Source organism: Patagioenas fasciata, chromosome 1 (genome assembly GCF_037038585.1).
Source record: "Patagioenas fasciata isolate bPatFas1 chromosome 1, bPatFas1.hap1, whole genome shotgun sequence".
Classification (NCBI taxonomy): domain Eukaryota; kingdom Metazoa; phylum Chordata; class Aves; order Columbiformes; family Columbidae; genus Patagioenas; species Patagioenas fasciata.
Genome location: NC_092520.1, coordinates 109,433,612 through 109,447,472, shown reverse-complemented (window position 1 = coordinate 109,447,472; position 13,861 = coordinate 109,433,612). Strand labels below are relative to the sequence as shown.

At 42.5% G+C, this 13,861-nt stretch overlaps 1 protein-coding gene across 4 annotated transcripts in view; it reads left to right on the top strand.

Annotated features, from left to right (window-relative positions):
• The window catches only part of REPS2 (RALBP1 associated Eps domain containing 2), a 105,859-nt gene extending 96,309 nt beyond the window's left edge, over positions 1-9,550 (top strand). For 3 of the 4 annotated variants that reach the window (XM_065857815.2, XM_065857820.2, XM_065857809.2), the window contains 3 exons: positions 331-476; positions 2,578-2,683; positions 4,781-9,550. In XM_065857815.2, coding sequence (XP_065713887.1) covers positions 331-476; positions 2,578-2,683; positions 4,781-4,849 — 321 coding nt within the window. In that variant the 3' untranslated portion in view covers positions 4,850-9,550. The remainder of the gene's footprint in view (positions 1-330; positions 477-2,577; positions 2,684-4,780) is intronic. The other variant, XM_071812691.1, reaches the window with a different exon arrangement.
• The last annotated feature ends 4,311 nt before the right edge of the window (positions 9,551-13,861 follow it).

Genomic DNA, 13,861 nt, shown 5'->3' with positions numbered 1-13,861 from the left:
CGTTTTCATGCATTTGGATCAGCTGGGGGCTAGTATATGTATTTATACTCCTCCCTCCTCAAACACTATCCAGTTCTGCAGAGCCTGTCATCCAGATGAAGACGAAACACCAGTATAATAATTTCATTCGTTAAGGGGTTGCAGGAGTTGTGCCTTTTATCAAAGGCAGAAACCTGAGAGGCTATTACCAAATTTGAATTAGGCTCTGTACCTCTTTAAATTATGAAATCTTAGGCCAGCTGTCAGCAATTTCAGTGTCACAAGCATTCCGTGGCCTAATGACAGGACACACATGGCCTGACTTAATGTTCCTGTGCTTTTCCCTTGCAGGAGGTTGTTATTGCTCAGCCACCCTCCAAACCTGCCCGCAGGAAGCTCCGGACAGAGACACAGGGCTTGGAGACCCCAGAGCTTTCTCCCACTATAAATGTGACTTCTTCCCTACCAGCTGTCAAGCCTCACCTCCCAGTCCAAAAGTAAAAACCTGTGCCAAACATGCTAAACTGCAGCATGAGATCTGATGTGACAGGGTTTGCTCTTTGCATAATATTGTGCTTAATAGTCTTGGTTTTGTGAGTGTTTCACAAGATAATGGGTCTCCGAAATCTACGTCTGTTGTCTTAAATGCAAACTAAGTCAGTAGTGACTGTATAAGTTGGTAATGTTTGATTGATAGCCTCTTCAAAGGTGTCCTACACTATATCTGGTAGACGTGTCTGAAGAGCAAGCCTAGCTGTTCAACCAGCATCTCTAACACAACTCCTTTTAGCTCTGTGTGTGTTTTTGCCTTGCACATATCTTCTGGAATTTTTCTCATTCATGTGGACAGGTATGACCAGATAAATGCCCAGGCAGTTGAGTTGTGAAATGCTTGGTGTTGGTCATATCCTTGTGATATTTCTTCATGGCAAGGCAGGTTAGAAAGGAGCTCGCCACTGGTATGAGTTGAGCCATAGACCCCTTGCGATAATCTGATAATTGCCTAACCCAACCTGTGTTGTTTAGTCTCATAAATATAGCTGTTGAAGCTGTCAGCAAGAAAGACTTGTAGGGATTTCACTATACGTTTATTTAATAGCAGTGGAGAAGGGGCTGTACAAACAGTAAATGAAGGCACTTGAAGCCCTATTGGGTCTATACATCTCCCTCGACTGAAGCGGTGTGCAAATATTGTAGCCCGCCATCTCCCGAAGCCTTGCAGAGACAGCTGGTTCAGTCTGAAACGAAACTGAGCTGCCCAAATCGGTTGAGTGGTTCTTGGCAAACTGTTTATCAATAAACTGAATCTGTGCTGCATAATTGGAGATTAGAATAAGTAATAAGACTCCTAGGATGCCTGTAAAGTGCTATTTTGTGCTGTGGGAGCACATATTCCATAGTGGTTCAAAGAAAGATAACAGCATTTGTTAGCATCTCGACTTAATCCTCTGTTGTCTGTATCTTTCCTAAAATGTTTAAATGACCACAGAGGTATATCTCCCTGTTTTTCTTTTTTCCCTACCGTTATTACTTTATGGCCTATGGAGAGTAGTTTGAAGGAAAATCGTGAAGCAGAAAACTGACAGTTCACTGGAAGATAACAGCATAAAGACCCGCCTGTGCTGCAAGACAGATTCTGTCGTGAAGATCAGCACTGTCAGCTCTGTTAAGAAAAAAGAGCTAATGGGGACTGTGTACCACTATGGACCTTATTTAAATAGGGCATCTGTTTTGCATCAAATTTGTCATTAAAGAGCTCTTGATGCCTCATGTAAAACTTTAAAATAATCTATTTGGAAAAGTGTTTGGATGTTCAGCCAGTATTTTCTTTGTTTTCTTTCCTTTTTCCTGTTATTACCTCTGTTTCTTGGAATAGGTTCATCCTTATGAACAGAGCTGTCTCTTTTTGTACCTGTCTGCTTAACTGTAATTTCCTCCAAATCAGTTACCATGGGCTATAGAGTAATACTACTACTACTGCTAATAAAGAGAGGAGTCTTTTCTTTAAGCAACACAAGAGATGAGGAAGTTCCATAAGCCATCTCCCTGTTCCTGTTTGTGACATTACGTGATTTTGATGGAAATGACTGCTTTGAATGAAAGATTAATTTTTGAAGTAAAGAAACACCAGAATCAGCAGTGCCCCAAATAATCTGAGATAGTACTTTCATGCAGATGTCCTTTCTTTCTGCATAGAATATTTTTTTTTTATTTTCTGTTAACCATTCCTGAACCTTTAAACTCTGCAAATGTCTGAAAACAGCTGAAGCAAAGATGTTTTAATAAGTACAGCTATGTAGGGATTATTCTTAAGCTGAATCAGAATGAAGCGATTTTGAAATAATTGAGACAGCCTAAAATGTTTCTGTCATTCAGGTTAACAAGTGTGACTGTTTTACTTTCAAATAGTCTACCTGATTCCAACATCTCATTTCAGTGTTACGTTTTTCTTCTTTTAAATGTGCAGTTTGTACCTTGTCTTTGAAGTGCAGTCCTGTGTGTATAGGGTGCAGACATGCTAAATGGATGGTTGGTCTTCTGGCATCAGCTAGTCTTGAGGCTCTTAATTGAAATGTTTTGTATTTATCTGTCTGGCAGACAGTCTTCCAAGCAGAAAAGGGCTATTCAGACTGCTATACGAAAAAACAAAGAAGCCAATGCTGTGCTCGCCAGGTTGAACAGTGAGCTCCAACAGCAGCTGAAGGTAAGGAATGCATTGAAAATCAGTGACAAAGCTCCCTGCAATCAGTTATGTGTCACCTCCAGCAGAGAATTTTGTTCATCCTCTCAAATGCAACCTGCTGCATTATTTCCTGCTTTCTGGAAGGGAATAACTGTACTGTATGTGTGGGTAGGATGAGGCTTTCAAGGAAATGTTATAACCTATGGGCCTACAGCTCTAGTAGCAGTTAGAGTGTGTTTGAAGGGTGAACTTTGTCTTTCTGAAAAGTTTGATAATGTGGTGTTGTCACCTAGTGCAGAAGAGCAATTCAAGTGTAGATTTCTTGTCTTCTGATCAGTTGTGCTACATGACTGTCTCCTGGAGTCAGCCATTTGGAATACATGGGCTGGCTAAAACATGTTTTATGTGAACATCTAGCACTGATTTTTAGTGTCTGCTGACTTGACTTTTAACATATTCTCAAGAAGCTGTTTTCTTATAAATATCAACTAGGGTTCTTCTGTTTTCTCAGTCCAAAGGTAGTACAGTCTTTAGTTTTTCATCTACTACGGCTTTTTTTTTCCTTGCTTATTATGAACATGCTTATGTGGAGATGGAGATGAACCCCCAGTTACACTTTTTCTTCAGTCAAGGTGAAAGCTTGATTCCATGTTCAGCTTTGCTTTAACATAATTTCTTTATGGGCTTTCAAGGGTCTCCTCAGACTGATACAGGGTGGATGCTCTATACTGAAAGCATAGACGAATACAGGACAATGATTGAAATAAGCATGGAGATGAAAGCTTTTAGTGACAGCACATTGCCATCATTCCTTGGCTCAGGTCTTATCTGCTTCCATGCACTATCTTCAGCATGCTTGAACCACCCGGCCTTCACAAAACAGGCCAGTGCTGTTATCTGTATTTTACAGTAGGGTGAAGGAAGCACGTAAAGACAGAGAGATTTGCCTGGGTTCACACAGGAGCAGAAAACCCAACTTGTTTTTCAAGTCGGTTTGCTGGCTGGAAGCTTTCTGATGGAGCAGGGCTTTGGTATTTTTATAGGGACAAGAAGACTTGACGGGTGCCCCTCAGGCACGGGGAGCATTCAGGTGCACTCTCAGGCTGGGGCTGTGAGCCTGCCTAAATGGGGTACCAGAGCCTGGAGGAGTCGCAGGTCAGCCCGGCTCCCACATGGGCTGGGGAGCACTTTGATGGGAGGTCAGTGAGAGCTGGGTGCCCCTCAGCGTAGGGGCAGCCTCAGGGTCAGGAGAGGCTTTCCCAAAATTGCTGATCCCCAAGGCCTTCACAATTAGTTTCTGACTGAGACTGATGATCTTCCTGATGCAGCTGCCAAAGAGGTGGATTTGCAGAGCCTGTGTTGTTTGTCATAGAGAAGCGAAGTCTTGTTCATTTCCAAAAAGAAAGAGGTTGGTTGTGTGAACCAAAAATTCTCAAAAGGCCATTTTGAGGGAAATGTGATTTCAAAATAACCTAATTTTCTTTGGTAAAATTGCCAGCCTGCAGCCAGTGTTGCTGCATCCCAAATGATTCCACTGCCCAGCAGATGAGTGCTCCTCTCTGTGGTCACTCAAGCAAGTGACGAATGGGTGCCAGTCTCTCTGGTGACCAACGGCAGAACCCAAGGGAATGTCAGGAAGATGTGCCCGGGGAGGTTTAGGTTGGACATTAGGAAAAGGTTCTTCCCCCAGAGGGTGGTGGAGCACTGGAACAGGCTCCCCAGGGAGGTGTCACAGCCCCACTCCTGACAGTGTTCAAGAAGAGACTGGATGACGCCCTCAGACACACGGTGTGAACTGTGGGGTTGTCATATGCAGGGACAGGAGTTGGACTCCATGATCCTTGTGGGTCCCTTCCAACTCAGGACATTCTATGTTTCCATGATTTTATGACTGAGCCCCCATATTGCTCCACTCTAAGGAGGAGACAGTGGATGGCTGTGTGAGGTGGTTGTGTGATGTTGGTGTACGGTGGTTTGAGACCACAAGGAGAGCTACTTAAACAGCAGAGCCCCGAGCCTCCAGCCAGTGCTAGTGGTTTGCCTGACTGCTCTTCGCCGGAGCAGGGTGGTGCAAGCGAGTACCCCAAAAGTTCCAGCACCTCTCTCTCCCTCCTGCAGGAGGTTCACAAGGAGCGAATTGCCTTGGAAACGCAGCTGGAGCAGCTACGTCCCGTCACCGTCTTGTGACCACCTGCACTGCCGTGCAGCGGCAAGAGCGGAGTATGTGTCCCAACAGCCTTGCCGAGGAGAGGACCACATCTGGGCAGGGTTTCCACTGTGGTGGAGACACTGGGAAGGACCAGCTTGTCAGGTCTCCTATCACCCTGCTGTGCACATTTGCCTTTGTAGGTCAAAAAGGTACAGAAAACAAAAATCTGACTGCTGGATATTTCTAAGCAGAGGGGGTTGCTTTGCCTTCTTTCCTCCCTCTTCCCAGCCTAATGTGTAAATGCAGTTTATCACTGAAATGTATAACCTTGTAGTATTTTATTTATGTGAAGAATTCCTGATTTATAGACGTTTTGTCAGCACCTCCTGCCCCTATCGTTAAGAGGTACAGCATTCCTGAATTCTTGCTTAAATTTAAAACTCATCGTCTGAGATGGGCTTCTGGATGTTACTGATTCCTATAGGATTGTATCATGGTAGAGTACCTGTGGGTTTAATGTACTACAGGGATAAAACTTGCTAGAAATACAGAGTCTTTATCTGCAATCACATGTCAGATAATTATTTCCTTAGCAGTGTTTATTATGCAATCACAGATGTATTTTAATGTTAGAGAACTGGTATTTTATAAGTTCAGATCATATGAGAGAACAGTAAAAAATACTAAAATTTAATTATTTTGGAAACTACAAACATATATATGTATATATATATATATAAGTTTTTTGAGCTATAACTGTTTCCTATCACCAGTGTTTGATCACTTGCTTGCAACTGCCAGTGCTTCTGCATACTTTTAGCATGTTTGAGATCACTGGTTTTATAGCTTTTTTTGTTTGGTTGAGGTTTTTTTTTTAACCAACAGTGTATTTCTAACAAGAGATTAAAAATGCATTTTGGGCATTTTTATAAAAGCTGTTCTATGTGCATTTTTATTAGTCTGCTTTGTTGTTTTAATAGCTGCTGATTTGTTTTAAGGATGTGTGCAAGAACTGTATTTGCAGAAGAAGACAGACACCAGAAGTGCTATATATGAGGTTATAAAATGTGTGATGGAAGTAATTGCCCTCTACAACAGGCTTTTGTTAAGGTTCCTTTGTACCTTGCTGGAGATACTGCTGATAGGGTGGAGCTGCTAATGCCCATCTAGTTTCTAAATGAAGAAGCAAAGATTAATTTTTTAGCTGTGTGTGATCCAAGGCCAACTGAATTCCATGGTAATTTTTTCCATGGATGCAGTGGTCATTGGCTTCCATATCAGTTGTTGCAGTGGAAGCTGACTAACTAATGTTGCTTTATTTCTTGAGCCAATACTCTTGTATTGGGCAACTTCAGCCATAAGAAGGTCAGCCCTGCTCCCTCCATGGATATGATACATGCTTCACTGCAACGGAACAGCACCTACCTGTTATCCACCTTAAACGTGACACTGTTCGTGTTTCATATCCTGTTGTTCACCAACCTAATTTTAGTGTATGCCTTTGCCTTGCAGAAACACTGCAGCAGTTTTTTGTTGGTGTGATGCTTTCTCTCTGTAGCTGTAGGGTGGCCCTAGGGCTGAGAGGAAGGAGAAGCAGGTTTGAAGCAGCTGGGCAGCCTCCCTTTGGGGCATCTGGTGGAACAGCTGTGGTGGAATATCAGAGGACACCAAAGCAGCCAAGCGTCTTGTTGAGAGATAAGACAGACATCAGTGGGAATGTTTGAAGTGACAAGGAAACAACCTGCTTTTGCTGGAAGGGATATGGATGTGGGACATGGATCCAGAAATCTGAAGGTGAAAATAAACATTTGCAGAATTGTTACTGAATATCTGTTTTTCTAACCCATTGGTTTTGATTCAACTAAACATTGCAATGTCAACAAGCAACAACTGTTTCTCTGCATTTGAGACTTCTTTGCGGAGCTGGGGTCAGAGAGTCATTCCTGGTCAGTGACAAAATGTGAGAACTATAAACTTTTCTGGAAAGCTGCAAACAGTGGCACCGTTCAGAGAAGTATCATCATTTATTTCGTATGTTCATAACACAGAGTCATTCCTGAGATTTTAATGAAGTTAGGTGCTCACTCTTTGTTTGCTTTTTAGTTCTTACATTGTCATTTGGTTAATAAGCTCCTACTATTCGATATGAAACAATCATATGTCACATTTTGGTTTTTTATGGTGGATTTTTTAAGGAAAGCTTTTCAATGATTACAAAGAAGTGTGCACATTGCATTTTTAAGGCAGTGGAGGACTTTTCCATGTTTGATAGGAGCTTCCTCTAGAATAGTCCCCCATTTATTTCACTTGGGTTATTCATGGAGTAGATGCTGTTCAAAGGAAGAGTGGAAAAGTCTGTTTTATATGTCTTTTTCTGATATCTCCCTTCTAACATACAGGGATTTTTTTTTCCATTTGCTTGAAATTGGGATGCTTGGGTTAGCCAACAATGGAATATTTATGCAGTTGTTACTCTACCACAAGACTTAATAAATTTAAAATCTAACCATCCTTGCATTTTTAAGGATGCAGTCAAATGCCCCACTTAAGCTTCAAGACCCAGAGTGTGAGTTGATTTGTATTCTGTTTGGTGAAATGTTGGCTATGATGGTGATGATACACTACATAGAGAGTAAAGCAAAATATTCAAGGACAAATGTCAGTGTGTAAGATGCAGGAAGTTATTCTTCTGTGTGTCTTGGTACTTAAGCATTCATGGTAGCCCATGCTAAATGAAAAGTTGTCTCTGGTTTTGCGATGCTGTTAGCATTTTGAGAAGCAGAGGAGAAGGCATTGTCAAGCTGTAGACAGTGGTTCTGGCAATTGCTTCATGGCAGCCACACTCATGGCTACCATAAACAGACCTTGGCTATTTGAATTCATGTCTAAATCCAGTATCACAGATTTTCCTCAAGAAATATTTTTCCTTTGGAAAAATGGGGGTACAGCGAAGTCATAATTTCTTACAGAAACCTTTACTTTCTGAGACTTTGGATGGCAGATGCTCCTAGACCCAACACAGACCATCTAGTTAGAAAAGGACACCTCACACACAGTTGGGTTAATATTCGGTGCACTTGCTTGAGCTACAGGAAAACCATCAGCTTTGGTGTGCCTGGTCCAGAGGAGCAACTAGGACCTGCTTGTGCCAGCTTATGGCCTGACAAAAGGGCATGAGCAGCTTCCCACATACGAAGTCCTGCTCTCCTCAGTTCATGGTTTCTGTAGGTATTTATGCAGAGCAGGACATGCCCAGCTAGAGAGGATAACTGGGAATGGGAGCTGGAGCAGGGCTTCCTTGCATCTGAGAGGATGCGCTGACCATGAGCCTGGTGCCCCTTTACAAGTTTTCTGCAGCTATTCTGGTTTGGACAATTAAATATTTTTGTCAGTGGAACAAGACTCGGCAGAGCACGTAGAGATCTTCCTCAGTATGTGTCTAAGTGTGCACTCCCATGTCTTCCTTTTGATCCTTCATTTCTTTATAAATCTGTTAATGTTCATATCACCTGATAACTTTTCTATGAAATATGTGCTTCAATACATGGTAATACAGTGGTAAAAAGAAGAAAAATGCCCAGCTATAATTGTGGTGACTGGTTGCATTTGTAGATGAAGCCATTTTTGTTTGAGCCTTTAAATATAAATAATGACCCGGTCATTAAGCAAGGTGAAGAGTTTACATTTCAGAGGCATTCCTTTAAACAAACTGCCTGTGAACAAACATTAATCGTTCATTTATACTAGGGTGCAGTGGAAACATTGTGACCTCTTTCCAGGCAGTTCTCAGTTCTCTCTTCCAGAAAGTTTTATTGATGTAGCAAATAATGTCAGTGATTAGTGAATTCAGGCCTGTTATTTCTCATTTGGTAAATACCCTTTTTTAACACAAAATATTATCTCCAAATTGGTTTTGCATGTGTGGCAGTAGTTTTACTGCTGGGAATTCTATATCCAGATTGGAGAGAGGAACTTGTTTGTCACTCACCTGGACGGTCCCAGCTTGACACTGCCAAGGCTCACCAGTGTGGGGTGGTGATGATTTCCATGGTAAAATGACCCCAAAGGGATGGCTGAGACTTGGAACCCTTCACAGGAAGCGTTTAGGTATGAAAATTGCCTCTTGGTGGTGTGTAAGCTGCTTTCTTCCCAGCTGAGCTTCCAGACGAGGAGAAGGAGACTCTGTAAAAGTTGATAGCCAGGGAGTGAGGGGTGTCCATTTTCCAGCACCATCAACCCTTCGGCCTCCAGCACACATGGTCCTTGACAAGAAAATACATGAGGTTGTAAAAGAAGGAAGAGAGGCCCTCGTGAAGCCACGTATTCTATTGACTAAAGAGAAAAGGTATTTTTTCAGGAAAAATAAAATCTTAAACTATGTAGTACCTTTGAGAAGAGATGATGTATTTTGAAGCTTTTTTCAGTTATCTTCATGAAAATGTGCTATGAACATATGCATTACGTTTTACTTGGTTACTGATTTTTCGATATAAAAAAATTGTATCGCAAGCATTATCATTGTTAATCTAAAAAAAGTACCCTGAGGCTATTATATATTTGAATTTTAACTTATAAAGTAGATAGTCAGATTTAAGTAATTTGTTTTCACAGCTGCAGACTGTCCACATGCTAAGCTGCAAAATTTATAGTGTTCTATACTATGCCCATCTAATTTTGGAAAATGTATGTGATATGGAGCTGGGTGCTACATTAAAATAAAAGCGTCCAATAACTTCAAATTGCCTTGCTTTTGTGGTTTATTTAGGATGTCGATTGTGCAGATCTGCCAGGAGAGCAGAAACTCTGACTCGCTGTGGAAAAAATACAGCATTGAAATGGCTGACCTTCAACTATGAAAGATGAAATCACTTACGTTGGGATTGTGTGTAAAGATACAGAGACTTATTTAAAGTTAAATCATATTTTCTTAGGCTTCAGTTCAGTCAAAACTTCATCTTTACTTTGTCAGGCCTGGCTTTGTCAGAATTCAGACTTAGGTCCATGATTAAGCCCGGAGAGGTGCAACTTTTTCTAACCTGGATGGCACTACCGTGATGGAAAAGCTCTTCCAAGCCTCCAGCAAAGACCCTTGGTCAGAGGGTGCCCAAGCAGGAGCAGCGAGAGGACTTGAACCGTTCCCCCAGCACCCCCATGATCAGTGTTTTTGACCCCTCATCAACTGCAAGAGCGGAAATCAAACAGGGGAAAGGAAAAGATTTGAAGGGCTGGTCTCCATGGACAGGGAGCTGGAGGGGACGCTGTACTTCTGCTCTTTAACTAGTGTGATTTTTAAGAATTATGTCACAGTTATCCAAAGAGCAGGGCTTTAAAAGAGGAAATAATTAGTGATAAATTCGTTCTTACAGCATTAAGCTATGACAAGGGATGTTTCATTGGCCTAAAAGTATGTCTCTGGTGCACACGAGGCACAAGGCCAAGGTGCTAAAAACTTGTAAATATCCTGTAGGGAGCTATTCTGCCTCAGCAGCGGGATGGATTTAGATGGCTCTTCCATTCCTAGTTTTTACAACTAGATGGTACTCTGGGGTGCCTTCATGCAATTCAAGATTGGCTCTCTGTATTTAAATTCATGTTTCCAATAATCTTTCTTAAAAAAATAAAAGATGCATCTTCCTGCTCCAGAAAAATAGTTCCTAGTGGAAGTGGGGAAAAAAAGAAGTAGAAGCAGCTTTAAAAGCTCTTTTTTATCCTGCTGTTTTTAAGGTAGTGCAGCTTCACAAGTGTGCCTGCTTAGATGATGTGCTTACATGGCTTCTACACCAAAGGAGAATAAAGGAAAATTAATGAATGAAAGAATAAACAGAAGTCCTGGGTATCTGTAGCCCATAGCTGGGTCAGAGCCCTTTTTACTGGTTGTCTCATTGCTTCTTCTGTTTTACCTCCCCTGCCAGCCCCCTAAGCACTGCATACCCTCAGGCAAATGCACTTCGGAGCAGAAGACCTTGGGTACATGAGGTCAGCTGCAGTAGGCTCTCAAGTCCCCAGTATTCCCTCATCGCCCACCATTTTGGGTGCATGTCTGGGAGCAGTGGTGTCAGCTGTGTCCTGGCTGTGTTACCCCAGTAGTCCCCCTGATAAATGCTGAAGCAGTATTCCCAGGTAAATCCTGAATTGGTGTATGTTTATCAATTGCTAACTTGAATAGCGTGAGCTAGGAAGAATGTCTTACCTGAGGACATTTTGAGGATGCTTTATGCATCAGAAATGTGATGGGCTTGACAACACCAAGGCTATATATTGCATCTAGTCTGGTTTTTGAGGGAGGAAGGGAGAAAGGGATTCTTTCTTCAGCTAGGCTGCTCCCATAAGAAATGTCGTTTTTTGAACCATCCTTGGTTCATGTAGGGAACTTATCACTGTGCTGTGGTCTTCAATGAAACACAGATATAAAGGCTGGCAAATACACGTCTCTCTACCACAGACCCTCCACCAGGACCTCCTTACCCTGTGGAGACGAGCAGTAGTGGAGCAGCAATGCCGTGTCCAGCCCTGTGACACCAAATGGCATGAAGAGCTCAGCAAGGAGAGCAGAGAAGGAGGCAGTGTGTGAGCTCTGGTAGGACCACGATGGAGGGAAAACACGACTTGGGAAAAGTAATTGTGCCTCTGAGGTAACAGGGAAGTCACAGCATCTCCACCACCTTGCTTCACACCCACACAACAGAAAAATGTGCTTAACAAAGCTCTTCTGCACACCTCGCTATCAGGAGGCTTGCATGTAGGATTGTCACTTGATACATGAGCTATACCCTTCCATGGTCACTTGAGGAATTCAGTAGTTCATGCTGTCTGTCACAGCTTTAGGGTGCATTAAACCAGTAATACTGGTGTTCAGCAGACTGATACAAAGCGTGCATTGTTTACTACAGTTTTCATGCTCTTATCTGAGAGGAAAAAGCCAGCACATTATCTCACCTGGGTCTTGTTTCCCAGCCCTGTGTTGTTTCGAAAGAACACCATAGACTCAATGAGAAATAATGGCTTCCTGTTTCATTAATGAGTTCTTACAGCAATTTCCCTTCAGAGTAATCACCTAGGGTGATGGAGGTGTGCAGTTCCAAAGCAATTAGCCCTCCAGGGAGGGTGTGCTGGGAGGCACCACTCTCCACCGACAGAAAAGCAACTCCCTTTTGGGTGTCTTGGCTTGGATGCTAAAGAAACCAGTGCTGCCAGAGTCATCAGTCACTTCATGCTACCAGCCAAATTGTCTACTGGGAATAAAACAGCACTCCTTGGGAAAAAAAAAAAAAAAAAAAAAAAAGGAAGTTTGTTTCTAGTGCTTAGTACCATACATTAAAACCAAACAAAACTAGAACAACCCTGTTGCTTTGATTGCTCTCCAAATAGCTGGATGACTGTGCTACTCAGAAGGTGCCTCTTCAGAGCTGCACTTTCTGGATTGGTTACTGCAAAAAAGCCTCCATTGGGAACTTCTGTCAAGGCATCCCAGGGCTTTTAGAGGACTCTGATTTGGAACTGGCCTTCATGTTTCACCCCAACCTGTTTACTCCAATCATGCACATTAGTGCAAATAGTGAGACATATTTTTAAGCCCGTACATTTCTTACAGCCTTTCAAACTGCTGTTGCAACTATATGATGCTTCAAATAGAGCTGGCCATTGAGTGCACATGGAGCTACATCGAAGCGAAAGTAAACAAGTAACCGGGATTTGTGGCAGAAGTGGCAGGCAGAAGGGCTGGTGCTGAACTACAGGGGCTGAGGCAGAGGCAGGCCAGTGGTGTCTTCCTCCTGCTTGGGAGTTTTACCACCGTGGGTCAGCTCTAATTTGAGGAAGAAAAATGCAGTTCAATTTCCTCCACCTTAATTATGAAGCTAACTTAGCTTAATGCATATGCTTAATGCATATTTTTATGGCTTGGACCGCCAGCCATACTTTCTTACTCTTCCCTCTAGTTTGATTCATTGCCTTGTTTTCTAAATTTGTCTGGCACCCTGCAGTTGCTTCATGTTGCATGAACTGGAGAGCCTGAGCAGAGTGCAGGTGCTGGTCCTGCTTTCAGCCCATAGCCTAAGAGACTCAGCATGCATTTGCTGTCATGTACAAATGCATGGTTGAGTTTAACACTTTGCTCAGGTTCAGTTGATTCTGGAGGTGGCTTTGACTGCAGGTGGTGAAGTACACAGGCTTCTTCATGACATATTGGCCGGGTGGAGATTGTCTCCTTGTGGACTTTCAGCTTTGCAAGTTAGATATCAAAATAGTCTATGGAAACCTGCACTTGGCTCAGACTTTGACAACAGAAACCTGAGGGTGCTTGACAGAATTTGGGAAAAGTTACAGAAATCATATTTGAGATGATTAGCAACACTAATGCAGAACAGGTGGAAGTATTGCTCGAGGTTGGCCCATCTCATCGAAGGTGTCACTTTGAAACTGGGCAGTACCAAAATGTGTTGGAGGAAAAGGGAAGAACCTCGAAGTTGTCAAAAAGGGTCCAGTGAATAGACTTTGTATGAACACTGCCTTGGCTGACATGCTGCCATTTCTTCAGGCATCTGCAGGTCTGCTCAAGGCCAGCATCTACTTCACTTTTGACTACAGCAATTTCTCTCTTCTATAAATCGAGACAAAGGAATACCTGTAATACATGCTCAGCAGTGTAACGTCTGTACAAATGTGTTTACAGAAGTTTTTGCTTTACTTTTCCGTTTGCTGTTTGTTATTTGATATATTTCTTTTTTTATCACTTCCTGTGTTCTTTTTCTCCAGCATAGACAGAGGAATTCCCATCGGTTTAGCCTGGCTTTTTCCAGACATTTCTTTGTCTGTAGTTGGTTTTGCTGCCTCTCTCTAGGTCTTTTCTCCTTCCTCTTATTGTTGTTGGGGGGTTTTGTTTGTGTGTTTGTTTTTGTTTTGAAATAGAGTGGCCAAAATTGAAGCCAGTTCATTGTCACCTCATTTTTGAAGCAGCAACTCTACAATACAGCATCATGATACCCAGGAGTTTATGCTTCCCCCCGCCACCCCATCTATATATCAGCCCCGCAATATCAGCTGGCATCCTG